The sequence below is a fragment of the Cervus elaphus genome, chromosome 16 (genome assembly GCF_910594005.1).
Source record: "Cervus elaphus chromosome 16, mCerEla1.1, whole genome shotgun sequence".
In the NCBI taxonomy this organism is placed as follows: Eukaryota; Metazoa; Chordata; class Mammalia; order Artiodactyla; family Cervidae; genus Cervus; species Cervus elaphus.
This window is the reverse complement of record NC_057830.1, coordinates 24,309,140-24,328,795: the sequence shown is the minus strand read 5'-3', so window position 1 is coordinate 24,328,795 and position 19,656 is coordinate 24,309,140. Positions and strand designations below refer to the sequence as shown.

Sequence of the window (19,656 nt, the reverse complement as noted above, 5' to 3'; positions counted from 1 at the left end):
AGATCCACTCCCACCAGCCTGCAGACATCCACCATTTTAGACCGTGGCTGAGGACTTAACATTGTTTTTAAACACGCTGCACATTGGACATGCTTGTTTGACACAGTGTATTTGACAGTATATTTATCCTATTTTGGGCTTCCCAGGTGGTGCTAGTGGTAAAGAACCCACCTTTCAATGCAGGAGGTGTAAGAGACACAGGTTTGACCCCTGGATTGGGAAGATCCCCTGGAGGAGGAAATGGTAACCCCCTCCAGTATTCTTGCCTGGGAAATCCCATTGACAGAGAAGCCTGGCAGGCTACAGTCCATAGGGTCACAAAGAGTCGGACACAATAGCGTCCGAGTACAACTATCACATTTTAATTGCATCCATGTAACTCATCACAAAGCTCATTTAAATTTTTTATTAAAAATTACAGTTGAAAAAAAGTCCAGTGACAAAAGATTGCTCTTCTGAAATGAATGGAGAATACGACGCCCCGATTAACTGGTCAACTGTGCTCCTTGGGAGGCTGGAGGCCTGACACTCCAGCAGTCTGCCCCACATGTGAAAACCCGGGTCGGGTTCTGCAGTCATTGGTTTGGGGGTAAATGTGAAGTCACCATCCAGTGGCAAAGGCAAGGCTGATACCAGCAATTGCAGGGAAAGAACAGGTTCAGACAAAAAGCATTTATTGTTTTACCCACAGAATGAATTATGTTTCTGTTACAAAAACTTGTGGTCCCACTAAGGAACAAGGTGTTTGTGGCATCAGCAGACAACTGATGCTGGCCAGGGCAATGTGTCCATCATGCTGTCCTTTTGATCCTGTTAAACATGAACTGAAAGGTGTAGGCACATGGAGTGAGCCCAGATCAGCGTAAAGACGCGCTTAGAACCATCAGAAGGGCAGCACGCACGTGGAAGCCCAGCCCAGGCCAGATGCCCCGTGGGAAGCCCTGACCTTCCAAATTTTGCTCATTTACATCACAAATCCCTCTTTTACAAGGTTGCCTTCCCTGTGTCCCCTCCTCTGTGACCCCAGGGGAAAGGAGAGTTACCCATCACACAGGACACAATTTTCACTGGATAAAACGTGGACACTGGCCACAGGGGGAATTCTACACTCAGGTCTCTCTCCGCCGGGGGAGAAGCAGAGGACAGAGTGGGAGGGGGAAGTGCTGGCTGCCTCCCAGGCTGGGTTTCTCTTGCCCACTAGCATTCTAGATGTCCTTCCTCCTCTGACTCCGGGGAGGGGTGAGGAGATGTGATGCAGTGGACAATCCCACTGGAAAGAAGGAAAGAGCTCTGCACACTCACTACACGCACGCCCCTTATTCCTGTATGCATGTGGCCTCAGCTACAGACACACTTTAGGGCTGAAGAAGGACCCTGGGAGTCCAGCAGTGTGTATGGATGGCCTCTTTCTTAGATGCCATCCTCGCTTTATCCAGATCTTCCTCTGATAATTCTACACAGCCCGAGCACAGTGATTGTGTCACTAATCTTTATAATTTCAATGTGCTGTGCATTGAGTATCTGCTCAGCACATAAGGATCCTCTCTTTAACACAGTGAATAAACCACCAGGTGGCATGATTCCAAAAAGCATGGGTAGGTTCTAAAAGTTTTTTAACACAAGTTCCACCAGGGGACTCACGTCTTTTCCTGGCTAAGCTGGAGCGCTGACTGATGCCTTTCTCTGTGCCCAGCTCCCCTGTTAGGAGTGAGGCCTCCTCCTCTGGCCATCAGCTGGATGTAGACGCAACTGATGATGAGATGGTCTGAGTTTATGTGTCTTGACAGACCTAAGAAGGATGGCCAATTAACACCTACCTTTAAGGGCTACAGCAAACCTGATATCAATGAGCTGATGCCCTGCATATGATCAAACAATAGTCAGGATTAACTAAGAAGGAGGGGACTAGAAAAGATTTCCTGGGTCTTGTAGCTTCAACTGAAAATCAAACTCAGTGAGGCTTACTTGTGGGCAGGGCAGGGCCTTTGGCTTTATTTTGAATTAATACTTGCTTCAGAAACTTATCTTTAGATGGCCTTGGCCATCAGGTTGTCCCTTACTATGAATACAGAAAAAGTCAGGAATTCCAGCTGCAGCAGAGGAAGCTTGGATAAGCAGACAACAGCCCGCAGCACTCTGCAGCCTGTCCTTGGTCAGACCTGAGATGATGGGCACCTTCTCCCCTACTGGATCTTTACAAAAAACCTTCTTTATTAGTCTTCAGTCAAGTATAGTCTTCAGAGAGTCTGAAGGAGAGGGGCTATTGCGGGGAGAGTAGGCCAAGCCAATTCATTCCAACAGGCCCCATTTTCCACATAGACCCAAATTTTCTGCCTCAAAACACACAGAGCAAAAGCAGGATCCAAACTTTCTCTTTTCCCTGAACTGGGCTACAGGCTTAAAAACTGCACTGATGCAGCCTGATTTGTTTGTTGGTTTTTAAGCCCCAAAGCACTTTTATTGGGGAAAGTTTTTCAGTGGCAGGACTCGGTCTCAGGACCTGTCAGAGCCATGTTCTAGAGGCAGTCAAACCCCTTCTCCTCTCCTTTTCCTCCCTGGCAGGTGCCACAAGCCAAAGGCATCCTCCAGAAATCGCAGCCGAGGTGGGCATGAGGGCTCAGCACGCCGTGGTGATGCTGAGTGTTCAAATGCAACCCAGGAGCCGGAGAACTGGAAAGTGAGAAAGGAATTTGCAAACAAATCCTGCAAACAACGTGCCACATGGACAAGAGACACTCAGGAAGCCACAGGCTCCTTAGTCCTGGTGTCTGTCTGTCTTCCCACCGCTTCTCTGGGACATGTTTACTTTGTGGAGGGCGTGTTCCAGGACAGGCTTTGGGGGAATAACAGTCACGGACACGGTCTACCTGAGCCGTCTCTCCCGATGGGCAGAGGGAGATGAAGGCTCAAAATCAACACACTAGAACAGTCTTTCCGCAGCCGCTCATCTGCTGAAAGGCAGCCACAGACGGCGTGGGAGCCTTTAGTTCACCACGTCGTAGTAGTAATTGCGCAGCCGCAGTTCCACAGCTACGAATCCAGGCCTGTTCTCCACGCTGCAAAGGGAAGAGAGGTATTACTGGTTGTTATCAATGCTTGTGAAAAAGCGCTGATCACAGCCAGGGGCCTTTGGAGGCCAAGTGCGAGTGGAGTGGCAGCGCCCTCTGCTGGCTTCCTCAGGAACCCGCAGTCACAGCACAGCCCTGCTCTGGGCTCAGATGAGCAAAAGCGCCTGGGGAACACAGCGTCATACCCACCCCAGACCACGGAACTAACCTGCATACTACAGAGTGCCCAGGTTTCCCCTGTCCACTTAAGGTGGGAAAGTTTTGTACTCTGAGTCAGGCTCTTTAAACCCCACTTTCAGAGATGGTCTCGTTATGATCTAGCAAAACAGAATGCATCTGAAAATACTTCGTTGACCAGTGTGCTGTAGATATATATTTAATACTTAGCTCCTAATCTTTTTAAGAAAAAAATATGGACACAATTTAAAGTTGTGCCCCAGTAGATGGCTCCAGTAGATGGCTCTAGATTTTCTGAAAACATGCTGCTATTACACACCGTAATGTGGCACGGTCTTACTTTTGTCACTGTTAGCAGGTGAGGTGATGGTGTATGCAAACCATGGGTAAAAGTTTTTCACAATCTGCAGCCTCTGAACAAACATGTATAGGCATCTCTGTTTCCTCTTTGCTGGAGCAGCTGTGAAGAGAGACCTCACGTCAAAGGTAAGAGAATCCCAAGTAAGACGGTAGGCACTGAGAGAGGGGATCAGAGGGCAGACAGACTGAAACTACAATCACAGACAACTAGCCAATCTAATCACACGGACCACAGCCTTGTCTAACTCAATGAAACTAAGCCATGCTGTGTGGGGCCACCCAAGACAGCCGGGTCATGGTGGAGAGGTCTGACAGAATGTGGTCCACTGGAGAAGGGAATGGCAGACCACTTCAGTCTTCTTGCCTTGAGAACCCCATGAACAGTATGAAAAGGCAAAAAGATAGGACACTGAAAGATGAACTCCCCAGGTCGGTAGGTGCCCAATATCTTACTGGAGATGAGTGGAGAAATAACTCCAGAAAGAATGAAGGGATGGAGCCAAAGCATAAACAATACCCAGTTGTGGATGGGACTGGTGATAGAAGCAAGGTCCGATGCTGTAAAGAGCAATATTGCATAGGAACCTGGAATGTTAGGTCCATGAATCACGGCAAACTGGAAGTGGTCAAACAGATGACAAGAGTGAACATCGACATTCTAGGAATCAGTGAACTAAGATGGACTGGAATGGATGAATTAAACTCAGACAACCATTATATCTACTATTGTGGGCAGAAATCCCTTAGAAGAAATGGAGTAGCCATCATAGTCAACAAAAGAGTCTGAAATGCAGTACTTGGATACAATCTCAAAAAAGACAGAATGATCTCTGTTCATTTCCAAGGCAAACCATTCAATATCACGGTAACCCAAGTCTATGCCCCAACCAGTAACGCTGAATAAGCTGAAGTTGAACAGTTCTATGAAGAACTACAAGACCTTCTACAACCAACACCCAAAAAAGATGTCCTTTTCATTATAAGGGACTGGAATGCAAAAGTAGGAAGTCAAGAAACACCTGGAGTAACAGGCAAATTTGGCCTTGGAGTACAGAATGAAGCAGGGCAAAGGCTAATAGAGTCCTGCCAAGAGATCGCACTGGTCATAGCAAACACCCCCTTCCAACAACACAACAGAAGACTCTACACACGGACATCACCAGATGGTTGACACCAAAATCAGACTGATTATATTCTTTGCAGCCAAAGATGGAGAAGCTCTACACAGTCAGCAAAAACAAGACCAGGAGCTGACTGTGGCTCAGATCATGAACTCCTTATTGCCAAATTCAGACTTAAACTGAAGAAAGGGGAGAAAACCACTAGACCATTCAGGTATGACCTAAATCAAATCCCTTATGACTATACAGTAGAAGTGAGAAATAGATTTAAGGGACTAGATCTGATAGAAAGAGTACCTGATGAACTATGGATGGAGGTTTGTGACATTGTACAGGAAACAGGAATCAAGACCATCCCCAAGAAAAAGAAATGCAAAAAAGCAAAATGGCTGTCTGAGGAGGCCTTACAAATAGCTGTGAAAACAAGGGAAGAGAAAAGCAAAGGAGAAAAGGAAAGATAAACTCATTTGAATGCAGAGTTCTAAAGAATAGCAAGGAGAGATAAGAAAGCCTTCCTCAGTGATCAGTGCAAAGAAAGAAAGGAAAACAATAGAATGAGAAAGACTAGAGATCTCTTCAAGAAAATTAGAGATACCAAGGGAACATTTCATGAAAAGATGGGCTCAATAAAGGACAGAAATGATAGGGACCTAACAGAAGCAGAAGATGTTAAGAAGAGGTGGCAAGAATACACAGAAGAACTGCACAAAAAAGATCTTTACGACCCAGATAATAACAATGGTGTGATCACTCACCTAGAGCCAGACATCCTGGAATTTGAAGTCAGGTGGGCCTTAGGAAGCATCATTACGAACAAAGCTAGTGGAAGTGATGGAATTCCAGTCGAGCTATTTCAAATCCTGAAAGATGATGCTGTGAAAGTGCTGCACTCAATATGCCAGCCAATCTGGAAAACTCAGCAGTGGCCACAGGACTGGAAAAGGTCAGTTTTCATTCCAATCCCAAAGAAAGGTAATGCCAAAGAATGCTCAAACTACCACACAATTGCACTCATTTCACACCCTAGTAAAGTAATGCTTAAAATTCTCCAAGCCAGGCTTTAGCAATACATGAACCGTGAACTTCCAGATGTTCAAGCTAGATTTAGAAAAGGCAGAGGAACCAGAGATCAAATTGCCAACATCCTCTGGATCATTGAAAAAGCAAGAGAGTTCCAGAAAAACATCTATTTCTGCTTTATTGACTATGCCAAAGCCTTTGACTGTGCTGATCACAATAAACTGTGGAAAATTCTGAAAGAGATGGGCATACCAGACCACCTGACCTGCCTCTTGAGAAACCTGTATGCAGGTCAGGAAGCAACAGTTAGAGACCTTGACATGGAACAACAGACTGGTTCCAAATAGGAAAAGGAGTACGTCAAGGCTGTATATTGTCACCCTGCTTATTTAACTTATATGCAGAGTACATCATGAGAAACGCTGGGCTGGAAGAAGCACAAGCTGGCATCAAGATTGCAGGAAGAAATATCAATAACTTCAGATATGCAGGTGACACCACCCTTATGGCAGAAAGTGAAGAAGAACTCAAGAGCCTCTTGATGAAAGTGAAAGAGGAGAGTGAAAAAGTTGGCTTAAAGCTCAACATTCAGAAAACTAAGATCATGGCATCTGGTCCCATCACTTCATGGCAAATAGATGGGGAAACAGTGGAAACAGTGGCTGACTTTATTTTTCTGGGTTCCAAAATCACTGCACATGGTGATTGCAGCTATGAAATTAAAAGACACTTACTCCTTGGAAGGAAAGTTATGACCAACCTAGACAGCATATTAAAAAGCAGAGCCATTACTTTGCCAACAAAGGTCCGTCTAGTCAAGGCTATGGTTTTTCCAGTGGTCATGTATGGATATGAGAGTTGGACTATAAAGAAAGCTGACTGCCGAAGAATTGATGCTTTTGAACTGTGGTGTTGGATAAGACTCTTGAGAGTCCCTTGGACTGCAAGGAGATCCAGCCAGTCCATCCTAAAGGAGATCAGTCCTAGGTGTTCATTGGAAGGACTGATGTTGAAGCTGAAACTCCAATCCTTTGGCCACCTCATGCGAAGAGCTGACTCATTGGAAAAGACCCTGATGCTGGGAGGGATTGAGGGTGGGAGGAGAAGGGGACGACAGAGGATGAGATGGTTGGATGGCATTACCGACTCGATGGACATGGGTTTGGGTGGACTCCGGGAGTTGGTGATGGACAGGGAGGCCTGGTGTGCTACGGTTCATGGGCTGCAAAGAGTCGGACACGATTGAGTGACTGAACTGAACTAAACTGAACTATTTCCTCTAACGTGGGCATACTGAGCATGATCAGCTGAAAGCAAGTATTTCTTAAAACTCTGAGAATATGTCCTTGCTTGGAAGTTATTTTATTATGCAAGATTTTTGGCAATATTGCAAGTGGGTAAAATTGCCCAATAAGTGACACAGAACTTGAGGTTAAACTGCATACACTATCCACATTCAACCTTTTTGACCAACAACAGCTGCAGTTTCACATGGTTCAGTCTAGGTATGAGAGAATAGCCAGGCACCACACATGGGGACCCGAAATCACTCACTCACTGTTATAAGAGCAGTGGTTTCTACAGAACCAAAATGGGTTGTTCTAGCAAATGGCATCAAAATAAATGGTTGCACTTATGGTTTTCATTTGCACTTATGGTTTTCAAGAGCAAGCAATAAGGCTGCTTGAAGTATGTCATCTGTGGTCATGGTTAGAGACAGAAGCTTCCTCTGTCTCACTGTGGGAAGATGTGTCTACAGCCACCAAGGTGTGTTCAGGAGTGGAAGTGATGGCCAAGCCAGGAATGCAGAACCACAAGTGGAAACATGAGTCCACACAGAGGGAAACCTTCCCTCCTGATACTAAAACTAAAGAGCACAGCCTCATCATCTTTGCCAAACAGGGTGTTCTCCTCTGACCGAATGCACAAAAAATCTCTAAGAGTCTTACTGTGAGGGTTTCATCCACGTAATAGCCTGTACTGTGCTATGCTTTGGCACTCAGTTGTGTCCGACTCTGCGACCCCATAGCCTGTAACCCGCCAGACTCCTCTGTCCATGGGGATTCCCCAAGCAAGAACACTGGAGTGGGTTGCTACTTTCTCCTCCAGGGGATCTTCCCGACTCAGGGATTGAACCCAGGTCTCCTGCATTGCAGGCAGTTTCTTTACCGTCTGAGCCACCAGGGAAGCCCATGAATAGTGACGTGGGCAACCTGTCCTTTCTCCAGGGGATCTTGCTGACATACCAAGTGAACTAGTGTGGGGAAATAGGAATACAGAATGACCCTCAGCAAAGATGCCTGGTCAGGTTTCCCATAGAAACTCTCCTTTACATTGTGGGTCAGGCTGCTGCCGGGAAGCCAGGGAAACTCTGAGCTTCTGCAGCGGAGCGTGGCCAAGTGTCCTGTGTGCTTGCTGGTGTCCTGCCCACTTCTGTGTACTGGGGTCTGGGGTGCTTTTGCTGCTCTGACCCTGGTGCCCAGCAGCCCCCTTCTCTTCTCATTTTCTGCCTTCAAGTTCCTCACCCTGCAGTTCTCAGTTGGAACACTCCTTCCTGAAAGAGGCCAATATGGACTCATCAATGGAAGTATAATCCCCACCCCTCGAGAATCGTCTGTGTGTGTGCTGTACTGTACTCAGTTGCTTAGAAGTGTCCGACTCTTTGCGATTCTATGGTGGTAGGGTTCGACTATCAGTCGGAGTAGTGTCCGACTCTATGTGTCTGTAACCCACCAGGCTCCTCTGTCAATGGAATTCTCCAGGCAAGCATATTGGAGTGGGTTGCCATTTCCTCCTCCAGGGGATCTTCCCCACCCAGGGATGGAAATTCTCTACTCTCACTCAAAGCTCCCTGTGGTTTGCTCTATAGCACCATCACAATATGTAATCATGCGTTTAAGTGCTTGGTTAATTTGTTTCCTGTTCGCCCAGCCCAGAATTGTTAACTTCCACAAGGACAGTGCTCTTTCCCTTGGCTGACACCCTGGGTCACTTCTAGATAATAAAGAGATTCTTAACTTCCATTCCCAGCTATAGTCATGGAAGATGCTGCCTGGGATGTTGCAGAATTCCAGGTGGCCTCTGGAAGCACTTAGAATATCCATCATCTTGGAGATGCCTCTGCAGCATCAGCTGTCATACCTGAGAAGAAACCTGATCCTCAAAATATTAAATCTATTGGCAGATATATGAGTTCCTCCCCATTACAGACCTGCATCTTTTCCAAGCTACAAGGGCTCTGCAGACATGCTTTAGTGTCAGAGGGACAGAGACCCTGGCCCTGGGTTTCCCCACAATGCATATCCAGGCTGCCAAATCCAGGCAAGGTCAAAGGCCATGTCCCTGATTTTCGGGGGCAATGCATTTCCCTTGCCAGCTGAGCTCCCCTGAACATCACCTGCCTACAATGTCACATGTGCTCTACCTGGCAGGCCACTGGGGCAGACTCTAGGGTTACTGTTTCAAATTCTGATTCACTTTTGGGGAGTGCAACCTGAGTCAATCCATCCGTGATCATGCCTCAGGCTGAGAGGTGATCAGGAATTAGGACAGTATGACATCTCCCTGCTAAGTACTTCCATCATCTTCTCTTACCAAACATGGCACGCATCCCCAGACCAGACACTTAAGAACATTTGTTTTGTATTCTGAACACCCCTTAACCCTGACTGGTATCATCTACATTTAAATTTTCATACCTGGAATTAGAGTAATTGTATAAATGGAAACCCACTCCAGTATTCTTGCCTGGAGAATCCCACAGACGGAGGAGCCTGGTAGGCTACAGTCCATGGGGTGGCAAAGAGTCAGACACGACTGAGCGACTTCACTTCACTTATGCTCTTTAGACTAAAGAACAGAAGTGTATGGTCCAGGAAGCAAGACCTGTCCCCGATTGTTTGTTTAGAAGGGAGACCATCCCTGATTCATGAAAGGATAGCATTTATGCTCCTTGTTAGTGCCTGGCAATTCCATCTGCCTCCACAGGATTGGGCTAAATGGCAGGAAGGGCTAGGTACTCACTCATAGGTCCAGCACAGGGTCATCAGCTCGTACATCTCTCTAGGACACCCTGGTGGGCACCCCATCCTCTCTCCTTTCTCCAGCATAGCAGAAACTTCACTCCCTTTCATTCCCTAAACCATGCAAAACCAAGCAAGTATTCAGCAAAACAAAACAATTAGAACCCATCCCTGAAAAGAAACCAAAGAGTCGATGCTGTGTGACTTCAATTACATAAAGTACAAGAAACAGAAGCAGCTAACCTATGATGCTAGGAATCAGGTGGGGTGACCCTTGGCGTAAGTCTTGTGCATGTAGGGGGAAAAGGGAGCTTCTGTTTCTGCTTTGGGGGGCTGGCTTCATGGATATGTCCCAATTATGAAATTCCATCAAGCTGTAGCCTAGGATTTGTGTGCTTTTCTGTATATATATTTTGATGTGAAAAAAAAATCTTAGAAAAGATTACTGAACTGCACATTTGCTAATGAGAGTAACCATTATTTTCATTTCAACTCTAATGAATGTTGATTTGGGTAAATGTTTCAGTAAAATTTGTATTTTAAGGCAGGACAAAAAAAATTAAATATAAAATCCTCTCTGTGTGTTTTGACCTCCTCTCTCCCTCCCTACTGGGCAGTGTGTACACATTAACCAGGGCTCCTCAAAGACAGGAATACCTGCTTGACCATAGAGATCAATTTTCTTTCTCTCTTCTGACACTAGCAATGTCGCGTCTTTAAAAAACAGTGTTCTTTCTTAGCTCTGTAGGGGGTCGTGGTGACTTGCTGCTCCCTTTGCACACGCTTACCTGGACTGTGTATCCTTAGTGAACGAGTATGTCATTTTGATGTATAATCTTTTGTCTCAAACGATCTTGTCTCAAAGACTGTGCCTTTGGCTTTTAACAGGTGGAATAACTCCCAGTGCCTTCTAAGAATTTGCTTCCTGGGTTATGATCCTCAGTTTGGCTCAAATAAAACTCCCTTTTATCCTTCAGAACTTGATAGTTAACTGAATTTTTGTTGACATATTAATGCATATTTATGTGTATAATACACAATGAAAATAAACACATATATATTGTCCAGATAGTTTCAAATATTTCTTTCGGTTTAGAATAAACGGAGATCACATTCACTGTACTCTCAAAAGATACAGACTCAGGAAAGGTGACCAAATTTGATGTTTTTCAGGGTCCTGTAAAGCTAATCTGGTGCTTATCTGTTCTGATGGCCTGATAATTAGGAAATGAAGCACAAGTAACTCACCCGATATGGCTTCTGCCCATAAGAAAACGCTTCCCACATTAATACTCCGAAGCTCCAAACATCACTCTTGCTGGAGAACTTGTAGTAGTTGATGCATTCCGGAGCGTACCACTTCACAGGCCACTTTCCGTGGGTCTGGGCCTGAAAACCAGGCAAATGGAGGTGTTCCATTAAGAATAAAATGATGCACACTATGCTTGTTCATAGCAGCACTATTCACAACAACCAAAGGTGTGAGCTCCCCAAGTGTCCACTGACAAATAAACGGATACACAAAATGGGGTATACTGATATAGTGGATGTACGTTTAAGAAGGAAGGGGATTCTGATAGATGCCATGACATAGATGAACCACGCAGTTACCTTTTATTATGCTCAATGAAATAAGCTGGTCAAGTCACTAAAGGACTAATATATGATTCCACACAACTGAGACCTCTGGAGTCACAGAGACAGAAGGTAGAATAACTGTTGCCTGGGGCCAGAGGAGGGGGAGAGATGGAGAGGAGCTGATTAATGGGTACAGAGTTTCAGTTTGGGAAGATGAAAAGGATTCTGGAGACTGGTTGTGAGCAACGTGAATGAACATTACTGAACTGTACACTTGAAATGGTTAAGACGGTAAAATTTAAGTTATGTATGCTCATGCTAAGATGCTTCAGTTGTGTCCGAGTCTTTGCACCCCTGTGGATTATAACCTGCCAGGCTCCTCTGTCCATGGGATTCTCCAGGCAAGAATACTGGAGTGGGTTATCATTTCTTCCTCCAGACGTTATGTATATTTTACTGCAATTTAAAAAATCAATAAAATCATGACTCACAAAATGCCTGTGTATATATAAGTTCTGTCTGAATCTTAAAATATGATTAAATCTTAAAGTTTTAAGATTTAAATATGTATTGTTAAGATTTGGACTGAATTTTTCATATCTTCTAAGGCTCTTTCTCTCACCTCTTCGGTTGCTCACAGCTTCTTGAAGTTTGGCATGACAATGGAAGAGTCAGGCCTGAGTATTACTTAATGGTTTTGTTCCAAGAAATACTGGGCTGTTTACAATATATTTAACTATTATTGCATGTTTGTCTACAGTTTTAAGTCAGCACCGATTATTTCTGGGGAGACGGTTTCCTAGTATTATTTAAAACAAAGTTGCAAACTTTCTAGTGTAAAAAAGCAAGTGGTGGTGAAAAGATCAAAATTTTGCCCAGAAAAAACCCTTTCTGAGGGACATGAGGTTCAGTGTGACATGGATGTCTTACTACCTCCCCTAGAAGTCCCTATAACCCTGGTGGCATCTCTTGGGGTGGACAGTGGGAGGCTGGCTGCCCTATGGTGGCCAGAGGGGGACAACTCAGGGATTTTAATCTGCGATCATTGAAGCCAGCACACTTCTCTAAATGGCACATTGCTTATACTTCTGTCTCATTTATTTTATGCACTATTTGTAGATTTCGATTTCAGATTTTTTTGAACAATCTAGTCATGTATGTTATTTCAAGTTTATTCTGAATTTTGATTACAGGATAAACCTTTGACAAATCCTAAATATGATGGAAAGTGAGTCTCTTTCCACCACAAACTCCAAGTCCTCATCAACAGAGACAGCATGTTTGATTATTTTTCTTCAGTCCTTCCAGAAGAATCTATATACAAGTATAAATAAGTAATACATGCTTTTTTGAGAGGTAATCCAGCTACAGGCATATACTTCTTATACTTTACTTTTCAATTTTTCTACTTAGCCATGTGTCATAGATATAGTTCTGTCAGCACTTGCAAAGGAAGTCACTTTTAGAAGAGTTAATTGCATGCTTTCCATAAATCTGCTATGATTCATTTAGCCAGCCTCCTGCTGAGAGGTCATTGAGATTTTTTCCTGATTTTTGCTCTTACACATCGTGCTAGAATGAACATTACTGACGGTGTGTATTTGCCTTGTGTATGGAGTACTTGTAAGGAGTTGCTGGATCAAAGGACATTTGTGTTTATGGTTCTGGAGCTGCACAAGTTCATGATGCCATGCAGAGTTCTCCAAGAGCCCAGCTAATTTGCTTCTACCACTATCATCTCTCTTTAATCTTTCTTAACTTTTTAAAGGTTTTCATTTCACTTTGTTTTCTTAAAGAAATTCTTCACGTTCCCATCTTTTCACGTGTATGCAGTTTCTTTCGGTTGCTTCTAACATGGCTTTTTTTTGACACAGTATGATGACTGAGACATGGATATACTGCAAAATATTTACAACAATAAGATTAGTTAACACATCCTTCACCTGACAAGATTACCATTTTTTTGTTGTTGTTGAAATGGCCCCATGAAATGGCGAGAACATTTAAGATCTACTTTCTTAGTAACTTCCAAGTTTACAATGTAGTGGACTTACCAGGCGGCTTAGTGGTAAAGAATCCATCTGCCAATGCAGGAGACCCAGGTGATATGGGTTCTATTCCTGGGTCAGGAAGATCCCCTGAAGGAAATGGCAACCTACTCCAGTATTCTCAGCTAGAGTACACCATGGACAGAGGAGCCTGGTGGGCTACAGTCCATGGGGTCACAAGAGTTGGACACAAATGAGTACGGGCACATACAATGTAGTACTCTTAATTCTAGGCTCCACACTGTAGGTTAGAGCTCCAGAATTTATAACTAGAAGTTTGTACGCTTTGACCAATATTCTCATTTCCCCCACCTCCCAGCTCCTGGCAACCAGTCTACTCTCTGTTTCTATGACTTTAGCATTTTTTAGATTCTACCATATAAGTGAGATCTTATAGTATTTGTTTTTCTCTGACTTATTTCCCTTAGCATGATGTCCTCAAGGTATGTCTGTGTGCTGTGCTGTGCTTAGTCGCTCGGTTGTGTCCGACTCTTTGTGACTCCATGGACTTTAGCTAGTTAGGCTCCTCTGTCCATGGTGATTCTCCAGGCAAGAATACTGGAGTGGGTAGCCTATCCCTTCTCCAGGGGATCTTCCCAACCCAGGGATTGAACCAGAGTCTCCTGCATTGCAGGTGGATTCTTTACCAGCTGAGCTACCAGGAAAGCCCCCAAGGTACGTTGATGTTGTTTCAAATGGCAGGATTTCCTTCTTTTTTATGGCTGGATATATCCCATGTATTTGTCTTCAGTTTTAAGCCAACACACACATACACACACATGCACACACTCACACACATCACATTTTCTCTATCCATTCATCTATTGATGGATATTAGATTGTTTCCATGTCTTGGCCATTGTGAATAATACTGCAATGAACATGAGAGTTAAGATATCTTTACCAGATAGCGATTTCATTATCTTTGAATACATACTTGGAAATGGGACTGCCGAATGATAACAATAGTTCTATTTTTATTTTTTGAAGAAACTCTACATTGCTTTCCATAGTGACTGTACAAATTTATATTCCCACCAAAAGCACACAAGGGTTCCTCTTTCTCCACATCCGCAATAACATTTTCTATTTCTTATCTTTTTGGTGACAGCCATTTTAACAGGTATGAGGAGACATATGGTGGTTCTGATTTGCATTTCTCTGTTGCTTAGTGGTGTTGAATACCCTTACACATACTTGTTGGCTATTTGTAGGTCTTCTTTTGTTATAGAAATATATGAAAAACAGAATCTTTCCATTCTGGTCCTTTGCCCATTTAAAAACCAGATTATTTGGATTTTTTGCTACTGAGTTGTATGAGTTCCTTATATATTTTGGATAATTACCAGTTATCCAAGATAGATGGTTTTCAAACATTTTCTCCCATTCTCTAGGTTAACCTTTAATTCTGTTGATTGTTTCTTTTTCTATACAGAAAACTTTTTAGTTTGATGTAGTCCTGCCTGTTGATTTCTGCTTTTGTTGCTTGTACTTTGGGTGTCATATCCAAAAAAAATCATTGCCAAGACCAATGCTGAGGAGCTTTTTTTCATAAGTTTTCTTCTAGGAGTTTTATAGTTTCAAGTCTTACATTTAATTCATTAATCCACTTTGAGTTAAGTTTTGTGAGTGTTATAGTCCAGGGGTCCAATTTCATTCTTTTGAATGTGAATATTCAGTTTTTGAAGAGTATTTTTCCCCATTAGATATCCCTGACTCCCTTATCAAATTTTACTTGACTATATATGCATAGTTTTATGGGCTCTTGCTTCTGTTCCATTAGTTTTCAAGTTTGTTTTTATGTCAGTACCACACTGTTTTGTTTACTATAGTTTTGTAGTATAGTTTGAAGTCAGGAAGCATAATGCATCCAGCTTCATTATTTCAGAGGACTGCTTTGTCTATTCAGAGTCTTTGGGGGTTCCATATGAATTTTAGGATTATTTCTTCCATTTTTGTGAAAAATGGAATTCTTGTAGGGATTTGTATTGAATCTGTAGATGACTTTGTGTAGTACGGTAATTTTAACAATATTAACTCTTCTGATCCATGAACAAAGGATAGCTTTCCATTTATTTGTGTATTCTTCAATTTTTCATCAATGTCTTATTTTCAGTCTGTAGATCTTTTAACTTTCTTGGCTAAATTTATTCCTAAATATCTATTGTTATGAAGCAATTGTAAATGACAGTTTTTCCTTCATGTCTTTTTCAGATAGTTTACTGTTAGTGTACAGACATGCAACTGATTTTTGTATGTTGATTTTGTGTTTTGCTATTTTACTTTATTCGTTTATTTGTTTTCACAGCTTTTTGATGCAGTCTTTGGGTTTTATGTATACAATGTAGGGGTTAAACGATGTGGAGGTTCAGGATGCCAACACTTCATATACTCAAAAATCCACGTATAACCTTACAGTTGGCTCTCCATCTTCATGGTTCTGCATCTATAGATTCAACCAATGGTGAAATGTGTAGTGCTAGAGTACAGACTTAGTGAGAGAAATCCATGTGCAAGTGGACCTGCACAATCCAGACCTGTGTTGTTCCAGGGTCAACTGTATAAGATTATGTCATCTGTAAATAAAGACAACTTTATTCTACCTTTCAGGTATGGATGCCTTTTATTTCTTTTTTTAACTTGAGGTAACTTTGATACATAAGCCTTTTTTTCCCTAATTGCTCTGGCTAGGACTTCCGGTACTGTTTAATAAGTACTCATCTTATTCCTGATCTTAGATAAAAAAGCTTTCAACCATTCTCCACTGAGTTTGACGTCAGTTGTGGGCTTGCCATTACATGGCCTTTATTGTGTTGAGGTATGTTCCTTTTACACCAACCTTTATAAGACTGTTTATCATGAAATGATGTGAATTCTATCAAATGCCTTTTATGCATCTAAAGAGATGACCATATGATTTTTATCCTTCATTCTATTAATACGGGGTATCACATTTACTGATTTGCATATATTGAACTATCCTTGCATTCAAAAGTAAATCCCACTTCACTATGATGTGTGATCTTTGTAACGTGTTGCTAAATTTAGTTTGCTAGTATTTTGTTGAGAATTTTTGCATCTAAGTTCATCAGGGATATTGGCCTATAGTTTTCTTTCCTTGTATCTGGCTTTGGTATCAAAAGAACATGGGCCTTGTAAAATGAATTTGTGAGTATTTCCTCCTCTTCCATTTTGGGCATTAATTCTTTTTGATATGTTTGGTAGAATTCTCTTATGAATTCTGCCAGGTCCATTTGGTCTAAAGTATAGGTCAAATCCAATATTTCTTTACTGATTTTCTGTTTGTATGACCTATCTATGGTTAAAAGTGGGGTACTGAAAGCTCCCACAATTATTATATCGTTATCTATTTCTCCCTTCATATATGATAGTATTTGCTTAATATATTTAGGTTCTCCAATGTTGGGGCATGTATATTTACAATTATTATATCTTCTTTATGAATTGACCCCTTTACCATTACATGATGACTGACTTCCTTTGTCTCTGGCTAAGGTTTTTAGATTGAAGTCTATTTTGTATGATAAAAACGTAGGTACATTTGCTACTTTTTGGTTTCCATTTGTAAGGGATATATTTTTCTATCTCTTCACATGGAGATTTTGTGTGTCCTTAAAGTTGAAATGAGTCTCTTGTAGGCAGCATATTAGCTGGGTCTTTTTTTTTTTTTTTTGGTCCTTTTAGTCACTCTATGATTTTTGATTGACAAATTTAATCCATTTACAATTACAAAAATTATTCACAGGTAAAGATTTAGTAATATCATATTATTGTTTTCTGGATATTTTAGATTTCCTTTGTTCATTTCATCCTCTCTTGTTGTCTTCCTTTGTGATTTGATGATTCTCCATAGTGGTATATTTAGTTTCTTTTGCTCTATCTTTTACACATCTACTGCAGGTTTTTTCCTTGTGGTTACCCTAAGGCTTACATAAAATATCTTACAAATAAAAATCTATTTTAAGGTGATAACAACTTAACTTTGATTGTATGCAAATACTCTTACCCTTTCACTCTTCCCCATACATGCTATGTTTTCAATATCACAATTAAAGTCTTTTTATATCATATATCCAATAATAAACTATTGTAGCCATAGCTATTTTTAATATTTTTGTCCTTTATCCCTTATGCCAGCATCAAGTGATTAACACAATACCATATTAGAGTAATGGGGAATGCTAAATTTGATTATATACTTACCTTTATCAGTGTGCTTTATATTTTCATATTTTTCATGTTACTAATTAGCTTCCTTTTATTTTAGCTTGAAGAACTCAGAATTTCTTGTAACATAGGTCTAGTGGTAATATACTCCCTCAGCTTTTTTTTGGCTGGGAAAGTCTTTATCTCATCTTCATTTCTGAAGGACATAAAGCGTTCTTTGGGATATATAGTATTCTGGGTTGGCATGCTGTTTTTTTTTTTCTTTCAGTACACTGACTCTATCATTCTACTCTCTTATGGCTTATAGATGTGTGCTGAGAAATCTGTTGGTAGCCTTAGGGGGAGGGAGCTCCCTTGTAAGTGACAAGATTTTTTTTTCTCTTGCTTCTTTTATGATTCTTTTTCTGATTTTTGACAGTTTTATTATTGTATGTCTTGGAGAAGATCTCTTTCAACTGAATTTATCTGGGACTTATGAGCTTCATGAACTTGGACACCTAAATCTCTCCTCAAATTTTGGAAGTCTCAGTCATTATTTCTAAAAACACACTTTCTGCCCCTTTCATTCTCTCTTCTTGGACTTCAATAATACATAACTCATTTTGCTTTATGGTGTCCCTTAAGTCCTATAGGCTTTCCCCATTCCTTTCTTTAAGACAGTTTTTTGGTTGTGTTGAGCCTTTGCCGTGGTAAGCAAGCTTTCTCCAATCGCAGTGCATGGGCTATCTAGTCGTGGTGCATAGGCTTAGCTACCCTGAAGTATGTGGGATCTTAGTTCTCTGACCAGGGATTGAACCCATGTTCCTGGTATTGGAAGGTGGATTCTTAACCACTGGACCACTGGGGAAGTCCTGAGGGAATCAATTCCTAGGCAGGTTGATAAGAAGTCAGAGATAGGGGTCTGGAATTCTTGAGGCTTTCCCTTTCCTGATGAAGAGAACTCTTTCTAGCTGGGTTCTCGCCTGGCACTGAGTAGTACTGACCTGAAGGATGGGATGATGCAGGCAAAATGAAGCTATTGTTCTTTCCTTTTAGTGCAGTTATTCTCATGTTTTTCATTCTGCTGTGTTGCTAAAGCTTTTCAAGTGGACTCCAGAGTTCTCCCTGGAGCTCTGTGAGATGGTGAAGGACAGGAAAGCCTGGTGTGCTGTAGTCTCCATGGGGTTGCAAAGAGTCGGGCATTACTGAGCGATTGAACAACAAGAGTTCTCTCAAAGCTGTTTCATTCATGGATAGCTATCTGACCATTGATCGTTTTTGGAGGACAGAATCTGGATCTCCTACCCCATTGTCTTCTTCCTGATCCACTGCCTTTTATTTCTATACTGTCTTCTATATTTTCTTCCCCTTCTTTATAGATTTTCAGAGATCTGCTTGTTCCCTTTTCAAAATATGCTGTTTAATATCTGTGGCAGTTGGAAAAATTGACCCTCATGTTCTTTGACATTCCTCCCTTCTGCCTTGAATATGGGTGATCTGTGGTTGCTCTGACCAATAGAGTAAGTGGACAAGACTCTAAGCCAGTTCCTAGGCCCTGAAATTAGGAGTGTGACAATCTCTACTTCCTGCCTCTTGAATAACTTGGTCTCAGGACCCAGTCACCATGCTGTGAGGAAACCCAGAGGTACATGGAGAGGCCACATGTAGATAAGTTATTGTTAAATGGATACAGACCAGTGAAAGCCCCAGATCACGGCCCATGTCAAATCAGTCATTAGTGGTGTGAGTGAGCAGAATGGAAATAAATCCTCCTGACCTCTTGGAACCACCCCCATGACACTGTATGGAGCAGAGATGCACCATTTCCACCAAGCCCTGCTCACACTGCAGAACTGAGAGTAAATAAGTGCTTGGTGTTGTTTTAATGCACTAAGTTTTGGGACTATTTGTTATCTCAACTTCTCTGTCTCCTCTTTAAGCCCTTGCTTTAGATAGTCTCTATTTTCTTCTTCCTACTTATTATCATGGAAGTGTATGTTCCAAAGTGTCTCTAACTTTAAAATCTATTTTTTTCTGGTGTGTATGTCTGGTTATTACTTGAGGGCTATTATTTCCTTTGCTCCATCTCCTAGCA

General features: G+C 42.0%; 1 protein-coding gene across 3 annotated transcripts in view; it reads right to left on the bottom strand.

Annotated features, from left to right (window-relative positions):
• Nucleotides 1–391: 391 nt before the first annotated feature.
• The window catches only part of SYK (spleen associated tyrosine kinase), a 104,712-nt gene continuing 85,447 nt past the window's right edge, over nt 392–19,656 (bottom strand). For all 3 annotated transcript variants that reach the window (XM_043927470.1, XM_043927472.1, XM_043927471.1), the window contains 3 exons: nt 11,017–11,157; nt 9,770–9,882; nt 392–3,056 (listed from right to left, as the gene is read on the bottom strand). In XM_043927470.1, the coding sequence (XP_043783405.1) occupies nt 2,984–3,056; nt 9,770–9,882; nt 11,017–11,157 (327 nt within the window). In that variant the 3' untranslated portion in view covers nt 392–2,983. The remainder of the gene's footprint in view (nt 3,057–9,769; nt 9,883–11,016; nt 11,158–19,656) is intronic.